The sequence below is a fragment of the Rhinolophus ferrumequinum genome, chromosome 21 (assembly GCF_004115265.2).
Source record: "Rhinolophus ferrumequinum isolate MPI-CBG mRhiFer1 chromosome 21, mRhiFer1_v1.p, whole genome shotgun sequence".
Taxonomy (NCBI): Eukaryota; Metazoa; Chordata; class Mammalia; order Chiroptera; family Rhinolophidae; genus Rhinolophus; species Rhinolophus ferrumequinum.
The window spans coordinates 11,209,054-11,228,346 of NC_046304.1; the positions used below are offsets into that span (position 1 = coordinate 11,209,054).

The following is a 19,293-nucleotide window of genomic DNA, read 5'->3' on the forward strand; positions in this document are numbered from 1 at the left end:
AACTTTTGAAGTTTTTTATTCTTTTTTTGGTTTTTTGTTGTTCAAATTTCCCTTTTACAGTAAAACTATTGAGGTGACGGCCATATCCCGCCAACTCCCCCATAGCAATATCAACTTCCTGTTCCCTGGATGAAACAATTAGAAAAATCAGGAAGGAGCTGGGAACTACACCAGAGAGATGACTTGACCTCTGGTGGACAAAGCAACCATGTTGGCTGGTGATTAAGGTGGCTGACTTGGTGCCCAACGGCAGCTCTGATCGAATGAAACTGAGCTGGGAGGAAACTGAGGCAATACCCAGTTGTGTACCAGAGGGCAGGAAGAGGTATAAATTGGTCACGATGGAAACAGTGGCGGTTAGTAAGTGCCACTATCAGCTACAGCAGTCATTAGGCCACCATTTTGGTCACTAAGAAGGGAGCTGTGTTGAATTTGAAGAGATTAGGAAATGGAGGATGTGATGAACAAGACAAGCATCTGGGTTACTGGTGGACAACACATGGGTTCTTAGGGTAGTCCTGTTGAGTAACAGAGATTATACTGGGATATGGAAAGGGAAGAAGAACAAGACAAATTGGGCTTGCCACAGCAGATGGCAGTCACCTTAGCTGTCTTAAAAGCAGCACAGAGAACAAGGGAAAGGAGATCCTGGGAAGTGCCACTTAATACTAGGAAAATCCTCCTCAGTTCACCCTATCTTCTTACAGTCAGTAAGTTCCTGCTTCCTCCTGAAACAGGAAGCTCTTCCTGTCCACCTTCTCCACAGAGTAAGAACCATCCACCTCTCCCCCCACCCCCCGCCCCCCAGACTAAGCCACTTCAAGTTCCAGCCAGACCACTTCCTATTTCAGAAGTGCTACTTCCTGTCCTGGATGAAGGCACTTCCAGTTCCTGCTGCTCTGCTTCTGCCACTTTCCAGGCCACTTCTGTCCAGGCCTGGTCACTTCTTGTCTGGAGCAAGTCACTTCCTGTCCCAAGTGGCCCATTCAGCATCAGATCAAGTCCATATGTGTCCCGACCGGTTCATATCTTGCTATTGGCCACTGGACAAAACAGGACACTTCTTCTCATGGTAGCTGTTGTGACCCAACCACCCCAAATGGCTGGAGTAAGTATGTAGAGGCCTAGGGCAGGGCAGAGAAGGAGGCCCTGCTGCCCATGCCCTGAGCTGGGGTGCAGTGCCAGAGCCTTCCCCATAAGGCCCCCATTTTTGGCAGACTGAGGGGAGTGGTTGGTAAGAGGTCAGAAGAGGGAGCTCAGGGAAGAAAAGCTTTGATGCCCTCACCCAGGAGATGGGAGAGGCACAGGATAAGAAGACCAAGGGTAAAAGGAGATGTAGGGAGGAGGATGCTAGGGAAGAAGAACAGACCTAGAGACAGAAGAGAGAGCAAAAGAATGAGAGAGAAGAGAAGAGAAGAGAAGAGAAGAGAAGAGAAGAGAAGAGAAGAGAAGAGAAGAGAAGAGAAGAGAAGAGAAGAGAAGAAAAAAGTAGTGAGAAGCAGAAAGAAAGAGGTGCCAACCAAAAGACAGACTGTTCCCACCCCTAGCTCTCTGTGGGTAAGGGGTGCAACGATTCCTGGGTCATGATCAGAAGAGGAGGCTGAGACTTTGCCCCCTCCCCAAGGGAATAGGACCCAGAAACAGAGACAGAGACAGGGCACACATGGCCAGCCACAGGGCAGGAGGTGGTTCAGTGGAAGCCGTAAGGAATCCTACAAGTGGAGAGGAGGGCAACAGCCACGAGGAGCAAAGGAGCCGGTGGGGCAAAGGGGGCCAAGGAGATGCGAAAGGTGTCCCTCCAACCATGAATTGCACTGGAGGAGCACCCCAAGAAGGGCTGGACCCAGGACAGCCAGGTGGGAGGAGCCCTCATACCTTGTAGTAGATGTTTGGAGGGCTTTGTGGGGGCCCATCCTGCACGATGTACACAGGATGCCCATAGTCACCACTCACCTTCTCATAGTGGGGACAAAAGGGGGGTTCTGCAGCCCCACCACCCCGCAGAGCTATCCCTAGTTCCCCAGGCTCAGCCTCCCTAGGTCCCATCCCACCTCCACCCCCCAGGCCCAGAGACCCCCCCCTCCCAAAGGAGCCAGGACCAGGGTGGCGACTCTCCGAAGGCTTGGCCCGCCGTCTCCGCCAACACATGGCACCCCCAGCCCCTGCCACGCCCAGCAAGAGCAGCGCCAGCCCCCCTGCTGCCCCAGCCACTGCGGGCATGCTGGGAGGGGGCAGGGGGCCTTCAGCACCCCGGGAGGTTGCATTGCTGGTGGGGTCACCTGGCAGGGAAGGGGTGAAGGAGGAAAGAGGGGGAGGGGCTGAAGGAGCCACCAGGGTATCTGGACACCCAGCCTTTGGGGTCCCCATGGGCTTCCCCAGCAGTGCCCAGGCCCTTTGGGGACTCCACCTCCCCTGCACACTCCCAAGCCCAGACAGAATCCAGGTGTGTCCAGCCCTTCAGCTCCATGCCAAGGAGCCCTCCCCACTTCTCTGACAGCACTGATTGAAGCGCTGAGTTGGCTAATTAGTTCTAATTGAGTCTTTTCCTCATTTGGTTTCCATTTCCCTCCCACCCTACCATCCTCTCTGCTCCTCTTTCCTGTATCACCCCCCAAAAAAGAAAACAGAAGAGGGAGAGAGAGAGTAAAGGCAGGGCAGCTGGGGTCCAAGAGCAGAGGAGGCTGAGGAAGACAGGAGGCTGGACCCCTGGTTCCTACCTGGCACGTTCTCCTTCCCAGGCTCTAGGTTGTGAGCTGCCCCTCGGTCTCTTTCCATGGGCATTTCAGACACAGGCTTTCGTGGGGCAGCCCCTCCTCGGGGACCTGGAGATGAGGACGGCCAAAAGAGGGGCTGAGACAGCAGTCCCCTGATCACGATGGCACTGCCCCAACCTCCCTCAGCTCCTAGGAGGTGTGCCCCAGCCCCACTCACTTTGTCCCACTCGGAGAAGCACCTTCATGCCTCTGGTAAGGCACACACCCCCCTGTAAGCTCTCCAGGCCTTCCCGGGTCCCATCCGATGTAGCTGGGAGAGAAAAGCCAGAGGGAGAAGTTGGCACTCCAGAGTCTAGCCCCAATTCGTCTCCATGCCCTGGCCCAAACACCACCCAAAGGTATAAGGGATTTCCCTTGGCTCTAGTGGTCCCCTCCCTCATCTGCCCTCGATCCCAGGAATACCTCCCCACTCAATCCTGCCCCCTGCCCAGCAGTACCAATTATGTAGTAATCGTGGTGTGAGCGGAACTCATGGCCCCAGAGGTTAGGGCTATACTCCTGGAACTTGATGGTGAAGCGGAGATCCAGGTCTGGCCGGTCACAAGTGAGAAGGAGGTTGGGGGCAGGGGGTGCCTCACAGCGTCGGCCCTGGGCACCCCCTACCAGATACAGCTTGTAGAACTCGTAATTAGGAGAGGAGTGGGGGCCAGGAGGCCGGGCCCGGGGGCAGAGCAGGTCTAGCCGGTCCCCAATCTGAGGGTAGAGCACATAACCACCCTCTGCCTGGAACCTATGGGGAGGAGGGCGAGGTGGACAAGCGGGAGAGGTGTCAGAGGTCTGGCCCCTAGAGCTTCGCCCCCTTGCCCCACATCTCTACAGGACAGCCTTTGTCTGAGTGGAAGGTCTGTTCCGACAGAGCAGGCACTAAGGACTCTGTAAGCTAACGGACGCAGCAGGAAGCCAGGCTCAGAGGTCTCCTGCCCCTTGGTGTGCCCAAATGCACTCTTCAGCCCGCCCTCACCACATGCACACTGCCATCTCTCCCTCCATCACCAGCACCATTGCCATGGCAACAGGATGCCAGTTACCAAGGAGCTGGCCTCTCTGGAACCACACAGCCTACCCCTCCCAGGTGATTTCACTATTCCGTGGCAGTAAACCATGGGGGCAGAGCCTCCCCTCCCCCAGACCACCACTGAATTTCAAGGATTTCAGAGCAAAGGTGTTGGGGGTGGGTGCAGGGGGGGGGCGGGGATCCAGACCAGTGTCCCAAGTTAGCTAAGCAATGTGACTGGAGGCAAATGCCTGGTCTGGCAATGGGGCTAATGGGAACAGGGTCTGGAGGTCAGCTGCCCCAGACATTTCCCTGCTCAGTACCCCTCTTTCGCGCAGGTCTCACACTTCCTAGAGAAAGTGCTCCATTGCTCTGGAATTGAAGGAGCTGACTTTTCTAACCACAGCCAACACAAGCCCACACCCCCCTCTGCCCAGGCATCCACTGACCCAGCACAGCTACTACTTGCAAATGACTGCTGCCCCTCTTTATGCATTAATGGCACACAGGGTCTCAGAACTGAGCCCCAGGGGACTGCTGCTCTGTATCTTCCCAGACTCCCAAATGACCCATTCCCTCCCATTCAACATCCCACAGAGTGCCCAGAACACCCTAATTCCCTTTTCTCCACTCTGTCAGAATAAGTCTAACTAACATCCTCAAACTGCACCTGATACTCAAACTGCAGCTGAGAGTTGGCAGGTAGGAGACTGAGTAGAGAAAAGACAGTTGAGATTATACCCAAAGAGCTGGGAGGAAGGCAAGAACAGGGAATGAGGGAGGCAGTGAAGTACAGAGACGAAGGGCAATAATCCTAGTTCTCCTCTAATAAGCATATAATATGTTCCAATACCTTACCTCTAATCCTCATACAAGCTGTAAGGATTGAGGATACAAACTCAGAAAGGTTAAGTAATGTGCCCAAGGCCACACAGCTGAAAGCAGCTGAGCTAGGATTAAGACCTTAGGATTTGATGAGCTCCAAAGCCCCTCTCTTTCCATGGCCTCATACAGCCTCCCCAGGGAAGTAAGAATTTTTCAAAACACAGAACTCATTTGCTAATGGGGAGTGGGATCTACATGGAGGCGAGGGACCCAGATAACCTCCCAAGGGTTCTGTCCTACCCTGTGAGGCTTGAAGTTTCATCTGACCCCTGGCCTTTTTTTCAGAGCAAAGCAAGCATGCCACGGAACAGAGGGTCTGATGGAAGTTTGCAGCAAAGATGGGGGAGGGGGCAGTGGAGTCCTCAGAACTCCAGATGCAAGAGGGCAAAAGAAGAGTCTTTGGGGGCTACAGGCTTCTTCCAGAAAGAAGTCCCCAACCCAGAAATGCAGGAATATTTTTTGGTTGGGAAATTGTTCTGCCGAAGGCTGGCAAGAGTTGGGAGACAGACTATGTGAAGAGAGTCAAGAAGCCTTGGGGAAGTTGTCCCTAGAGCCCCCAGACTGAGCCCTCTTCCCTCCCATCTCCAACACTGAGTCCCTTCTGGGGAGGGAGGCACCCTGCCCTTCCCCTCAACGCTTCAGCAGCACCTACTCAGCTGCTCTCCTGAGAGCTGACATTAACCAGGCTCCCTTCAAGCCCAGCCCCTGACACGACTCAAGTCTCCCACAAACCCACACAACCACTCCACTTCCCTCCCGGCTCCCCCATGAACTTTCCGAACCTTGCCCTTTAGGGTCCTTCAAACTCCCAACACCTAGATATCACCACCCACATCCAGCTCTGTGTGCGACTCAGAAGTCTGGCTCCCAAGATCACCTCTGTCTAGTTACCCATCAGCTCCCAGCGGAGCACCAGCACCCTCCCTCCAGCCTCCTCCTAGCTCCGAGAACCCAGCCCCCGAAATCCCCAAAGCTTCCACACTCCCTGCCTGGAGGGTGTGGGGTCTCCCCAGCCCGGGCTGCTCACCTCTTATTCGCCGAATTCCAGTAGACAGGCTCCAGGCTGAGCCCAGACACCAGCCCCCAAAAACCGAGCAGCAGCAGGGCCCCGACTCGCACGCCCCCCGGCCTAGAATGGGGGGCCCCCATGACCCCGCCAAGGCCTGGGGGGCGGGGCACCAACTCCCCCAAAGTCGCTCACCCCCTGGGGTGACTGCCTTAGCTGCCCCGGCTATTCTGCCCCGACCTCCCGGGTGGCTGATGCCCCCCGCTCCCACGCGGACCCGCTTCTTGCTGTGCCCGCGCGCCCAGCTCTGGGGCGCTCAGCCCGCAAGAGCCCTTCCAGGGGCGGTCTGCGGGCGCCCTACGCCTCGGCCCTGGCTCCAGCACCCCGGGATTGGTGAGCGGGCCTAAGTCGGGGACTGGGGGAGTCTGGGACCCGGAGGGGATGGCATGTGGCGCCGGACAAGGGAGCGAGGAAGGGGACGACGAGTCGGAGCCCCAGCCTCGCCGGGATTGAGGGCAGCGGGCTAAGGGAGGAAACCAGTCCCGAGCCCAGGAGGGGGAGTTAAAGGAGAGGCGGGGAGGGGGAGAGGATGGCGGAGGGAAAAACCGGAGCTGGAGCTCGAGGAGGAGCGGGAGACAGGATCCCGCAGCCCACGCCCCCACACCTCCCTCACCTCGCACACCTCCCGCCGCCTCGCCCCGCCGCCCCTCCTCGCTCCCTAGCGCGGTCTCTCACGCCCCCTTTGTCTCTGAGACTCTTGGCTCTGGCTTAGTTTCTGCCGGTCTCCCCTTCTGCCCTCGCATCGCCCGAGAGCTTGGAATCTTCCTCTCTCAGATCCAGAAGGGCTCTCGCCCTCTCCACCCCAGGAACCCAGCCCCTGTCGCTCCTGCAACCGCTGCCTCCCCCCTACCCCCAAAACAACATCGTTGCTTCTGGGAGATCTGGAGAGAATAATATCCTTGCCGGCTTCGCACTTTACCAAGTAGGCTGAGTTGATGTTATGACTACCTGGGTGAGGTGGGAGGGGCAGAGCTAAAGGATCCCCATTGTAGGGATGAAGAAACTGAGGCTCAGCGAGGCCCCGGGACTTGCCCAAGGTCATACAGGGAGTCTAGGAAAAAACCCGAAACCAAACCCAGGCTGCTGAACTCCCACTCCTGGGGTCTCTTTTGTCACAGCCTCCTGTACCCTCTTCTGCTATCTGGGGGTTGGGTGAAAAGCAAGAGACTAAGGGGTAAACTTGGGCCCTTCTTGGATGGTTGTGGGGAGAAATAGGGCTGGGAGAGGAAAAGGAGTACCTACAACCCAAAACCCACATTCAGTTGGAAGGGCTGTTTCCAATTATCATGGGGGAAGGGAGAGGGTTTGCCTTTTTGGGTTGAAGAACCCTAGCTTTCAGCACCTCTGGGCAGAGGTGACATTCCTCTCCCCTCTCAAGCTGTCACAGGCCTTCAGTCCCTTCCTTTTGATTGTGAGGTCCAAAATCAAATCCCCTGCTGACAGTCATCTTTTCAGAAACCCCCTCCTCAGTGTTTGGCAAGGTGTGCCTGTGGGAGGAGCCACCATTTGAAATAACATAGTTGCCCACTCACCCCCAAAGACAGAGCAGATAAATGGGAGAAATAAGACCAGTGACAGCTGCTGAATGAAAGACTCTCAACCCTAGTCCGGGATCTAACGGGAAACAGAATGTGACCTCTGGTTTTCAGCACCTTTACTCTTTCATGTATGTCCTTGACTCTGGCTACTCAGTCACCTGCCTCCTGTGGGGGCTGGGGGGGTCCAGGGAAGGGGAAGTGGGTGCTCCTGCTCCCCTTCCCCCAGAGCTGAGTAATGGTCCCTCTGCTGCTGGATGATGGTAAATAGTGTTGAGTGCAGAATGAGCGCTGTCGTCTGTCACTGTCTGCACAGTCTCACACAGTCACACGCAATAGTCTGACACACTGCTCCTGCCACTCCTGCTCAGCCCCTCTCACTTTGACCCCTGCCGCCCCCACCTTGGGAGTGAGATTTCAAACAGGTTCACCCCCTTCAGTTTACCAAGTTGCCTAGCAACCAACCAGTCAATGGCATGAAGCCCCACCCCCACTCACTTGACTTCATACAAAGCTCAGCAGCCCCATTGGCTCCTGCCTAGTCCCACCTCTCAACCCTGGTTTCAGGAACAATATGCCAATCCCACCCCTAGTGGACAAGGGAGCTCACTAGTACCCCTCCTGGCCCCCACCTCCATCATTTGCCTCCCCAAACAGACACAAAGACTCTAGTATCATATAACACCTTTTTTATATAAACTCACCCCCCCCCCATCTGTCCCTCCCTGTCCCTTCTCACCCTGGTGACCATCAGGAATACTGGTGTCTGGGCTCCCCCCACACCACCAGAGCTGAAGCTGACATTCAAGGTGGATGTGGCGCATGGAGAGCAGGGGAATGTCCACCTCCTGCTCCCCCTCGTCCCCACTCTCCGTGGGCTCCGGAAACACACGCTGACCCGAAGCAGTGGCCAGCAGAGGCAGGCTAGGATGCAGGCTGGAAAGAGAGACAGGCGACGTCTGTCAAAATCCTGAGAGAGGATGCTTGCTCCCTCAGCAATTCACCTCCCTCCCCAACCCAAGCCCCAAAATCTGTGGAGTTCACTGATGACCTCACTCCGTTGGTGCAGTCCTTCTGGGGTAGAAAACTCAGCACAGGTTCCGGCTTCCCTTCATGCCCAGCCACGCTGATATCCCACACAGAGACAGCCCCGCTCGTGCTGCCACTTACTAGGAACTGCCCAGTCCTGGGGGAGAGAGCAGAAGCTTGTTGGTAGGGAGTCATCATCCTGGGGCAGGAACCGCTCACACCCAGGGACGGGATCTGGGCTATAGCTGGGCATCCCTAGGGGCATTGGGGCCCCGGGCAGGAAGGACCCACAGTCACTCACGGGTCCAGATCAAAGTAGATGCGCTGATTGGTAGTCACCTCACGACTCAGGGACCACAGTGGATGACCAGGCTGCCGGAGATCCCAGCACAGAAGCTCATTCTCCTGAAGACATAGAACAGGGGCCTGGTGTCTGCCCTTCTCCACCACCACCCCTCGCCCCAAGACATCCCTGCTTCTCTCAAGGTTTCCAGGCATTCCTTTAGCTTGGATTGGTTTATTCCCATGTCTATCCTCCAAACATATCAGACTACATCCCCACTCTTGCCTACCACCCTTTGGGATCTCAGGACATGACCCCTACCTTGCGGGCTCCTGAGAAGAAGCGGTTGCCATCTGGGTGAAAGCGGAGGTGGGTGATGCCCCCTTGGTGCCCTCCCAGCAAGGCGAGAGGGGAGCCGTCATCGCAGGCATACAGACCCAGGGAGCGGCTGTAGGAGCCACAAGCATAGAGGGGCTGAGCTGGGCTGAAGGCTATGCAGGAGATGATGCCGCTCTGGCCCTGCTTTTTTGCTAGAAAGGGAAGGAACAAAGTGGGGGAGGGGCAACAGCACCTGACATTAACCAGGCTAATGAAGAGGTGCCACTGTGTCCCCTGTCCAGAGCTCATGTGCCAAGACTCATGTGTCTCCCCTGCTGGTTTGTCACAAACAGAATGAAGATCTCTGCTACTCCCCAGATCCTTCTATCCTCCCAAAGGACCTAAATGCTCAAGACCTACTTCTTCCCTCTCAAATCTCAGTTCTTCCTGGAAGGGATGGAAAGCTGAAAGTTTATAGGAAAATGGAATCAGCTTCACCTCCAATTTCCTAGAGATACGAAGATTTTTGGAGACCAAAAGATACATAGTCGATAGGGCCTGGGCTCAGGAGTGAACCAGCTCTGTCACCAGCGGGTTGACCTTGGGAAAGTTTCAACCCCTCCCTGAGTCTGTTTTCTCCTCTGCCCACTGGATACCACCTGCCTCCCAGGGTTATGCTGAGGAAGATGTGATCCCCCACATGTGGCCTCTTGGCTCCCACAAAGCCCCTCTGCACATGACAGTGCTTTTTTCTTCCCTCCTCCCTTGTGGGCACAGATGCTTACCAAACGTGGCTCGGACCTCACAGTCACGGCCAGGCCGGGCCGTGGAGAAGACACGCACAGTCCGGTTGAACCCACAGAAGAGCTGGGAGCCATCCAGGGAGAAACAGAGCGAGTGGGCTGCTGTCAGCTCATCCTGAGGGTAGGAAAGGGCTGAAAACAGGCCGAGCAAAGCCTCGGCTGTCCTCAGGGAAGTAAAGCTGGGCCAAGATGAGCCCTGGGGCTGGGTGGGAGGTCCCTACCAGGTGGTTGTAGGCGCGAAAGGAAGCCCGGAGCTCTCCAGTGAATGCATCCCAGATGTGAATGGGGTTCTCCCGGCTACTGCTGGCCACACTGAGACAGACAGGAACACTGAGGCCCCGCACTGTCAAAGGAAGGGGAGGAAGCCAACTGACCCGCCCTCTCCTCTCAGCTTGCATCTGAGGGGCACACCAAGCTTTCCTCCTCCAGAGACCCCTGGGTAGCCCTTGACTCTCTCAGCAAAGGGTCCCCTTGACACTCTTGCGGGGAGCAGGGGAGGCAAAGAATATCACTTACTAGGAGGTGTCTGGCTGGGCTGAAGACATCAGAGAATACCAGCAGTAATCATAGATGGTGTCACCTTCCACCATCCGCAGGACAGGGGCCTGGACAGAGATTTGGGAATGCCTGGGTCACTGGCAGGGAAAGGAGGCAGGCTCGAGCCTCCAGCAGTTTCATGGCAAAGGGAGATCGTCTGTTGGCATTTAACCAGGCAGGAGAAGGCAGATGGGGTTAATATGCAGAACAGAATCTTGATCTCAACATTCAAGGATCAGCTCAGATTTTAATGTCAGATTGGAACCAGCAAAAGCCATACAGATTTATTCTTTTGTTTTTCACACACTTAGAGAGGAAGAAACAAATAATATCCTAACCCAGAGACAAAGAACCAACCAATGATGCGCATATTTACTGAGCATCTACTAGGTACCACTTGAGGCTTTAAAAAATTATTAAACAGTCCAAACATGCAAAGAAGTATTAAAAACAAAAAACAAACACCCACCCTGGGACGCCTCCACCCAGCTTAAGAAATCAAGTATACAAAACAGTTAAAACCTCTTCCCAATGAAACCTTCCCTCAGGTAAACATTATCCTGAATTTGCCATTCTCATGCATTTCTCTAGGAGTATATTCATACACAGAAAAAACAACGTACAGCATTGTCCTGCATGCCTCTAAACTTAATATTAATGGTATCACACCATAAGCATCTCTTTGTGATTGTGAGATTTAACCATGGTGACACATTTAGCTCTAATTCACGCATTTTCACTACTGTACAGGACTCCTCACCTATCCTTCTCGATCGACAGTCACTGATGTTTTTCCATTTTTTGCCTAGTGTGCTTTTCCACATATTGGTACATGCGGGAGGGTTTCTCTGCACTTTCTGCTAAAGAGGGAAATCACCGGGCTGTACAGTACACACTTTGCCAACTCTGCTAGATAATGTCACGTTTTTCTCCAAAGTCTCATCCCGATTCCCTCTCGCAGCAGCAGCGTGAGTGCCTATTGCTCTGCATCCTGCTGGTATTGCCAGACTTTTACATTTTTCTCAGTTTGAAGGCTGTGAAATGGTATTTAGCCATGGTATAAATTTGCATTTCCTTCATTACTACTGAGGTTAGACATTTATCTATGTTTATTAGAAATTCAAGTACACCTTTGCATAATTTTTGTCCATTTTTCTACTTGTTTTTATTGTCTTTTTCCTTACTGATTTGAAGGAAATCTTTAAATCATCTGAATACCAGTCCTTTGTCAGTTATTTGCTGGACCTCAGGGTTATGTCATCCAGCCATGACTTCAGTTTCCACTTCTCTGCTCTGAACTCGTATCTCCAACGGCCTGCTAGAAAACTCCACTTGGGCATCTCACAGGTACCTCAAACTCAATTTGTCTATAAAGGACCAGCAACTGCTGCCTTCCAACCTGCTGTTCCTCCTGGGCCCCCCAGCCAACTTTCAAGTCTGAAATCTGAGCATCAGCCTTGACGACTACTATTTCTGACTCCCTTTCCACTCCTGGGCCAACCCAATAGCAAATCCTGACAAGTCCCCTCCAGTGTTCTCTTAAAACTGTTCACTCCCCTTCATTTCACGTGAAGCCACTGCCTTCTTGCTAGCATTTCTGCAACATTCTACATGTCCTCCGGGCCTTCCTGCACCCCCATATTCCAGCCTGCCCATCCATTCTCCACACTACAGCGACATTGAGGCCCTAGAGACCTTGTTAAAGGTGCTGTGTCACTTTCTTAAAACGTTTCAATGACTCCACATAACACTCAAAATAAAACCCCATCGCTTCACAAAACTTTATCTTACCGGGCATCTACCCCATACCCACTTCTTACAGCTCATCTCTCTGTTCTCACTCCTTTAAAATCTCTACATCTTACCATTTGGGCTCTAAGTTTCCAGAAGGTGCCAACTCACCTACGCTCAACCTGCAGGCTTTCATGAATACTAGCATCCAAGTCCAGAATCTTCTTCTTTCACCTCCCCCAACAACTTCTCCCGGTCGAATCCTAATCATCCTTGGGGCCTCTTAGATGCTTCTTCCACTAGGAAGCCTTCCCTGACCACTCAGACGAGCAAGGTGCCCTGCTCCCTGTTCCTGTAGCACTCCGTGAGCCGCACTCTGCATCGTACCTATCTGAGAAGGCAGGAACCATGTCTGTCTTACTCACCACTGTTTCCCCAAACATTAAATAATGTTTCGATGAGCAAATGAAGACAGGAGACTAGTCCAGTAATATAAGGGCCAAAATAATAGAACCCTGCATTAAAGTAGAGGCAGTGGAGTAAAGAGAAGTAGATGGATTAGAAAGATTAGGTAGACTTGATGGGATTTGGTGATTAATTGGATGTGGGGGGTTAGGGAAAAGGAAGATTAAAGGATGAGACCCTGGCTTCTGGTTTGAATACCTGAGGTCACTAAGGTGGTGGAAGGACTTGGGGTTCGTTCACAGGAGGGTCATGAGGTACCAATGTCCTTGGCGAGTGGGAGAATCAGACAGCAGAAGCCTCAACAGAAAAGTTTTTCCAAAGAGAAAGAACAATTGTCTGGATATAGCATTTGGGAACGAGGGCTCCCCCTTCTCCCACTGCCCTGAGATATGTAGGGCGTGGCACATGCACAGTCTCCCCTGGAGAGGGCTAGAGGGAAGTAAAGGCCTCAGGCAAGAGCCACAAGGGAAGGAGAGCACTCAGGGAAGAGGCTGGGGAGTTAGGAATAGGGGTTCCAGAAACGGTAGAGAAGGGAGGAAAGTTATTGGGACACTATGTTGGGAAGGAGCAACACACAGGTGTATGGAAATACCCAAAAAATGTCCTGCCCCAATTTCCTCACCTATATAAACTTTATCCACTTCCAAACAATAAACTTTAAAAATGAAAATATCTAATGAGTAACTTTGGGCTAGCACTGGTACACTCACAATGCTAACAGCACTTTAAAAACAAAAACCCACAAAAGCTTTGAAAACAAATTCACTATCTGTATACAAGATACACACACAAAAATATTGATACTGTCTGACCTAGGATATTTCTTACTCATAAAATTTCTCTTACGAAAAGAATTTCCATCAAAACACATGAAGATGTTCATTGAATAATTTATATATAAAAATCCTGGAAACAACCCAAAACAGGAAAATAGGTAAGAAAATTTTCTATCATCCGTACTCAGGGCAATATCACACACCATTAAACATGATAGCTATGAAGACTGAAGCACCATGAAAAACATTTAGGATATGATTATTAAAAAGAAAAGGCAGTACACGAGACCATCTACCATAGGATTATAGCCACATAGCAAGCTTCAGCATTGTACAGAGCTTGGAAAGAACGAAGAAAACTTAAAGAACTGAATTTTGTAGAGCGGGTAATGATGACTTTTTTCAACATTTCCATTTCTCTTAAATGAGTTTGTGCAATAAATTCTCGACCGCTCGTATTTCCAGAGTCTCTTCTAACTGTATCTGGTCCTGAAATCTTTCAGAATGGCTATACCACGCCCTCCTGGTCCTGAGACACCACCGGTTTCTTTTCCAGGAATCAGTGCTTTATATATTGCACTGAGAACTCAAATGTCCGCAGCCTCCAATCTTACTGACCTGAATGCTGCGTAAGCGTTCAGAACCGTCCCGGGAGCTGGACACTCTTCTTTAAGGAAACCATCAAGACTTCCTTTAATTCTCACCCCCACTCTCCAGTACACACCTCAAGGACAGGAGGTGTGTGAGTGTCAACTGTGCTCCCCACTGTCATTTCCAAATCTTTTCACTTCCTCAAACTCTAGCTTCTCCTTAAGTTCTTGCCATCAGATTAGCTCCCCCGTTTCTGTTCATCGTCCCTCATTCACTGAGACTTTATTTCCTGGGTTAGTATCTTATTCCCCACAGACACTCCTGTTATTCTTGGTGACTTTCACTCCCAATGGGACTTCAAACTTGTTGTTGCCTCTGCCCACCATATTCTTCCCCAAAATATCAGCTTGGTTCACTGTCTTCCTTCCTTCGGGTCTCCGTTCAAATGTCACATAAACAGTGAGGTCTTCCCCTACCATCCTTTTAAAAATTGTAACTCGTTCTCCCAATTCTCTCCCTGCTTTATTTTTCTCCACGGCACTTGTCTGATTTTTTTTTCCACGTTTTTTTCTCCCCGTTCTCTGTTTCCCTAGAATATAAGCATTACGGGGACAGAGACTTATGTCTGTTTTTGTTCGACTAATCCCTGGGACCTAATACAGGGCTTGGCACATAGAATATACTAAAAAAATTTGTCGAATGACTGAATCAAGGAAAGAAAGATGGATCGCCCAGCACCCTGGCCTCTTCCATTCCTTGACTTCCTCAGCACCCAGAGCCATGGCCTTCACTCTACAGCAAGCCACCCACTCCCATAACTAAGTCCGGGGCTTTATCACCACCACAGTCTCTGCGTACCATCTCCGACCCATCCGGTTCACTTGCTCTCCTACTGCTACCAGAACAACGACTCAGCTTCAACAAAAACATGTTTACAATCCATTTCCTTACCCACTTTACATTCTAGTCAATCATTACATGCATACTCCTGTAGACGCTCTCAAGACACCCTTGTCTTTCTCCCCTGGCAAACCCCAACCAGACCATCCTATTCCATGCTTGCACCCAACTAATACCAATGACTACTTGTGCTGATTGAATGAATACTTAGTACATGCTGGGCACTGTTTTAAGCACTTTACATTAATTCTTTTAATTCTCACAAGTTTGCGAGGTGGGTGCTATTATCATCCTCATTTTACAGAGAAACTATAGTCAGTTAACTTGCTGGGGAAAGATGCACAACCACGCTAACTGGTCTGACTTTAAATGAATGGCAACAAATTTCTAGTGGGCACTAAGCAAAGCCTAGCAATACTACCACATTCCTTGGTGGTTCTGATCTTTGACTCCGCAGGACGGATCATTCACACCTTCTGCTCTCTCTCCACAGACCCTCTTCCTTCAGCTGATAACCTCCCTTTATGCTTCACTGAGAAGACAACAGAGACGCCAGAAATCTTCCAAACACCAAACAGATACCTCTGAATGTATCCTCTGCCTTTCTTCCTACCGCAAAGATTCTGCACCCATCAAAGCCAAGTCCTCTAATGTGCTTTGGATCCTGTCTTCACCCAGCCACTCACTGACTTTGTCACCCCTTCTCTCTCCTAGAGCATCAACTCCTGTCTACTGGAGTTATTCCTGACACCACAGAGGCACCGCGTTAACCCTTCTTTGGCCCCACGTTCCCTCTGGTCACCATTCCATTTCTTGGCTCCCTGTCACAAGAAAACTTTTCCAAGGATTACCTATAGCTCCTCTTCCACTCACTCTAATCACCTTCTGCCTGAATGTGTTCCTATCAATGTCACTAATATCTTCTTGGGTCATTATCTAAATGTGCCTCACGCTGAACAGCATTAGACATGACTCTTTGCCTCCACTTTTGTAATTTCTCCTGCACCCCAACTCCATATGCTGGAATGCTCAGGGTTCTGCCTGAGCCTTCTCCATTTACACTCTCTTGAGACTGAATCCGTTCTCAAGACTCAATATATCATCTATATGCTCTCTTACTTCTCAAAGTATATCCCCAGCCCCAATTTCTCCCCTTAGTTTTACATTTCACATTTAATATACCTAAAACTCCTTGACTTGTCCTAATACTTTTTTATATCCCTGTTTCCTCCACTGGCTAAATCATACCACCATCCACCGGCTGCAAAAACCTAGACATCACCCTGGATTGCTTCCTTCCCTGCCCTCCACATCCAACTGACCTCCAAGTCCTACAAAATATACTTCAAATCCATCCATATCTCTCCTGACACCACCCTAGCCACCATTATTTCTTGCTTAGACCATGAAAAAATGCATCCTGGGGCCGGCCCAGTGGCTCAGGCGGTTGGAGCTCCGTGCTCCTAACTCCAAAGGCTGCCGGTTCAATTCCCACATGAGCCAGTGGGCTCTCAACCACAAGGCTGCCGGTTCGACTCCCAGCAGCGATGGTGGGCTGCGCCCCCTGCAACTAGCAACGGCAACTGGACCTAGAGCTGAGCTGCGCCCTCGACAACTAAGACTGAAAGGACAACAACTTGAAGCTGAACGGCACCCTCCACAACTAAGATTGAAAGGACAACAACATGACTTGGAAAAAAGTCCTAGAAGTACACACTGTTCCCCCAATAAAGTCCTGTTCCCCTTCCCCAATAAAATCTTTAAAAAAAAAAAAAAAACACGAAAAAGAAAAATGCATCCTAATGAGTCTCCCTGATTTCACTGTTGCCCACCCACAACCCACTGTCTAAACATCAGCCATCATTTCGCTCTTCTGTTTTAAAAATCTCCCATGGCTTCCAAATAAACTCCAAATGCCCTACTCACAAGATCTGACATAATCTGGCTACTAGCACCTCTCCACCCTTAGTACACTTTCCCCCTCACTGGCCTCTGTCCAGACACACTGACCTTGTTTCTGTTCTTGAACACACGAAGCTCTTTCCCAGCTCTGGGTCTTTGTAAGATCATTGCCTCCTTCCTGGAATGCTCGTTCTACTGCTTTTCACAAGACTGATCTCAAACTCCTTCAGGTCTCAGCTCAAATGTCTCCTTTTCAGAGAGCCCCTCCCTGACCATTTTGTCTAAATGGTATCTTCTAGTTAGTCTCTCCTCTTTCTGTTTATTTCCTTTATAGCATGTATCGTAATCTATAATAAATTTGATTATTTATTGATTTACATGTTTGTTGTCTGTCTCCCAAACAAAAAAGCAAACCAGCTCATCTGTCTCATTCACCACTTTATCCCAGCACCAAACACAGTAACTGACATTTTGGTAATCATTCAATAAACATCTATAAATCAATTAAATATTGCCATGAGAAATCCACTACTCTTTTATGGGAAACACATATTCCTGACTAAAGAAGGAACATTTCTTTAAATGACTTCAGAATTCAAGGTGAAAAATGCTACCTATGCTAAAAATGCTTGGAAATTCATGGTGAAAAAATGTTCTGTTTGTGAACAGGAAACATGTGGACTGTACTTTCTACATCTACAGGAAGGCCTTAAATGTGAAGTGTCAGATGAAGAAGCTGAGTTAGCCCTTACCCTTACCATTTCTGCATATTCCAGCTGCTCCCCCTCATTATACAGCTCTGAGGGCAAGTTATAAATCCTCAGGATGTTATCAGCACTATTAGTCAAGATGCAGGAACCATCAGGAGCCCTAGGAGTAAGCGAGAGTTAGAAAGCTAAGCAGACCTGTTTTCCAAGTGTTGGGCTAGGGCTCAGCCTACCTCTGGGGTAGGTAATCCCCCTAAGGCCTTGAGGAAAGTAGAAGACATAATCCTAGATGAAATTTAAACTCAGTCCAAGAGGGATTTTACTCCTATTCCCACCTCTGTTGGATCCTTCTCCCAGACAAATGGGGTGTTTTAAGGTGAAAATCCTGGTGTGATGATCTCCCTGCCCCATTTTCCTTACTTACCACTTACAGCCTTTCAAGAAGTTCTCAGGCTGGGTTCTGAACTCTGACCAGGAACCACTGAAAAACTGAGGTAGCTGGGAGAAGCTGTAGTTCCAAGTACTGGAAGGAAGATGGGAGGACAACAAACCTGAGTCACCGAAGCTAAGTGTAAACAGGCTTGGAGAAGTGGGGCTGAGGACTGGCAGATAAGGTATACCTCACAGTTCTACACGTCACTTCCAAGCTCCTCAGATTCCTGAGTCAACGGCCATCACCACTTACATGTATTCTTCATTCTCAGCAGCGGGTTCCTCAGATACACATTCCATGGCTTCTCCAGACCCCAACTCTGGCCTGTGCGTTTCTTCTGCAGGAAGGCTCATATTTTCAGAAAGTTCTTGCTCCTCGATTCGAGGGCTCAACTTACTAGGAGTGCCAAATCCTGTCTCCAGGGAAGTGGAGAGAGAAGCTGGGTCCCCCTCCTCCAGCTCCTGGGACACAGCTGGGCCAGACACGGGATCTGGGGACCTGAGGGGCGGATCATCCCCATCGGATGATGGTGGCATTAGTTCAGGGTCCGTATTTTTATCCATCGGGGAAGCCTGAGAAGAGAGACGGGCTGGAGCAGGGGCCTGGTCTGAAGACAGGCAGTCCGGAGCCAACGGTGGCGCCTCCGGCGTCTTCATCCTGTAGAGGAAGCGCGGCAGACACTGGCCTCTGTCAGGCAACCCTCTTCCCACTGGCTACCAGCTGCCTGGCCTGCTGAACGACCAAGACAGCTTCAAAGTTTTCAAGGATCCGGGAAGCAGGCTGGATAAAGCCACCTGTGCCTTCCTTCTTCTTCCGGGAGGGGGCAGACGACTCCCCGGAAGGCAGAGCTAACAGGGGTACACCAAAGTTGAAAGCACCGTGGTCCTTAGCCCGATCGGTTGCTACCGTACGCGCCACTTACTCTCGCGGGATTTGGGCCCACCTTTCGATTGGACCTCCACATCTCGGATCAGATTTCGCGGGCGACCGACGGGAGGGGCGGGGCAGGGACGTAACAGGTCGCGGTTTACCGTTCCCATCAAGCCCTGGGACTCCTAGTGCCTGCTTGGGAGTTGTAGTCCGAAAGCTTCTGCCAGGGCGCGAAGTGCCTGAGCTCCCGCGGTGGTTCCTAAAGCACCTACTTCCCCCCCTCACCTGCAGAGGGCGCTAGTGCTGTTTGATTTTACAGGTTTTGAACCTCTTTTGCATGTCATTCGCCAAATTCCTTCGACTTCCGTCTCTTCATTCATTCAATAAATATTTATTATTGAGCTCTTACTTGCCACCCAGTACTGTACTAGGCATTGGGAAACACAATGAATAAGATAGTAGACTAAGGCTTACGTTACAGTATATTGAAGGCAAGGAATAGTGATAAGGGTTGTAAAGAAAATAAAACAAGATGGTGTGATATAGAGTATTTGGGGAAATACGTTAGATTGGGATATTAACGAAGGCCTTCCTAAAATGTGACGTTTTAGCTGATGAGAAGAAACTATCCAGCTATCTGGGAAAGAAGTGTTCCTGGTGGAGGCAACGGCAAGAGCAAAGGCTTTCTTCCACT

The 19,293-nt window shown here is 50.9% G+C and overlaps 2 protein-coding genes across 2 annotated transcripts; both read right to left on the reverse strand.

The window, feature by feature from the left end:
* Window positions 1–6,182, reverse strand: EFNB3 (ephrin B3). Its single transcript, XM_033091370.1, has 5 exons — window positions 5,681–6,182; window positions 3,212–3,504; window positions 2,932–3,024; window positions 2,718–2,822; window positions 1–2,279 (listed from the first exon to the last, which is right to left on the reverse strand). The coding sequence occupies exons 1-5, from the start codon at window positions 5,800–5,802 to the stop codon at window positions 1,870–1,872; spliced, it is 1,023 nt and encodes a 340-aa protein (XP_032947261.1). The 5' UTR covers window positions 5,803–6,182; the 3' UTR covers window positions 1–1,869.
* WRAP53 (WD repeat containing antisense to TP53) lies at window positions 5,872–18,722 on the reverse strand. Its single transcript, XM_033089349.1, has 11 exons — window positions 17,982–18,722; window positions 17,721–17,819; window positions 17,348–17,459; window positions 10,204–10,292; window positions 9,909–9,999; window positions 9,670–9,802; window positions 8,888–9,096; window positions 8,585–8,688; window positions 8,306–8,440; window positions 7,940–8,190; window positions 5,872–6,182 (listed from the first exon to the last, which is right to left on the reverse strand). The coding sequence occupies exons 1-11, from the start codon at window positions 18,383–18,385 to the stop codon at window positions 5,872–5,874; spliced, it is 1,938 nt and encodes a 645-aa protein (XP_032945240.1). The 5' UTR covers window positions 18,386–18,722.
* Window positions 18,723–19,293: the final 571 nt, after the last annotated feature.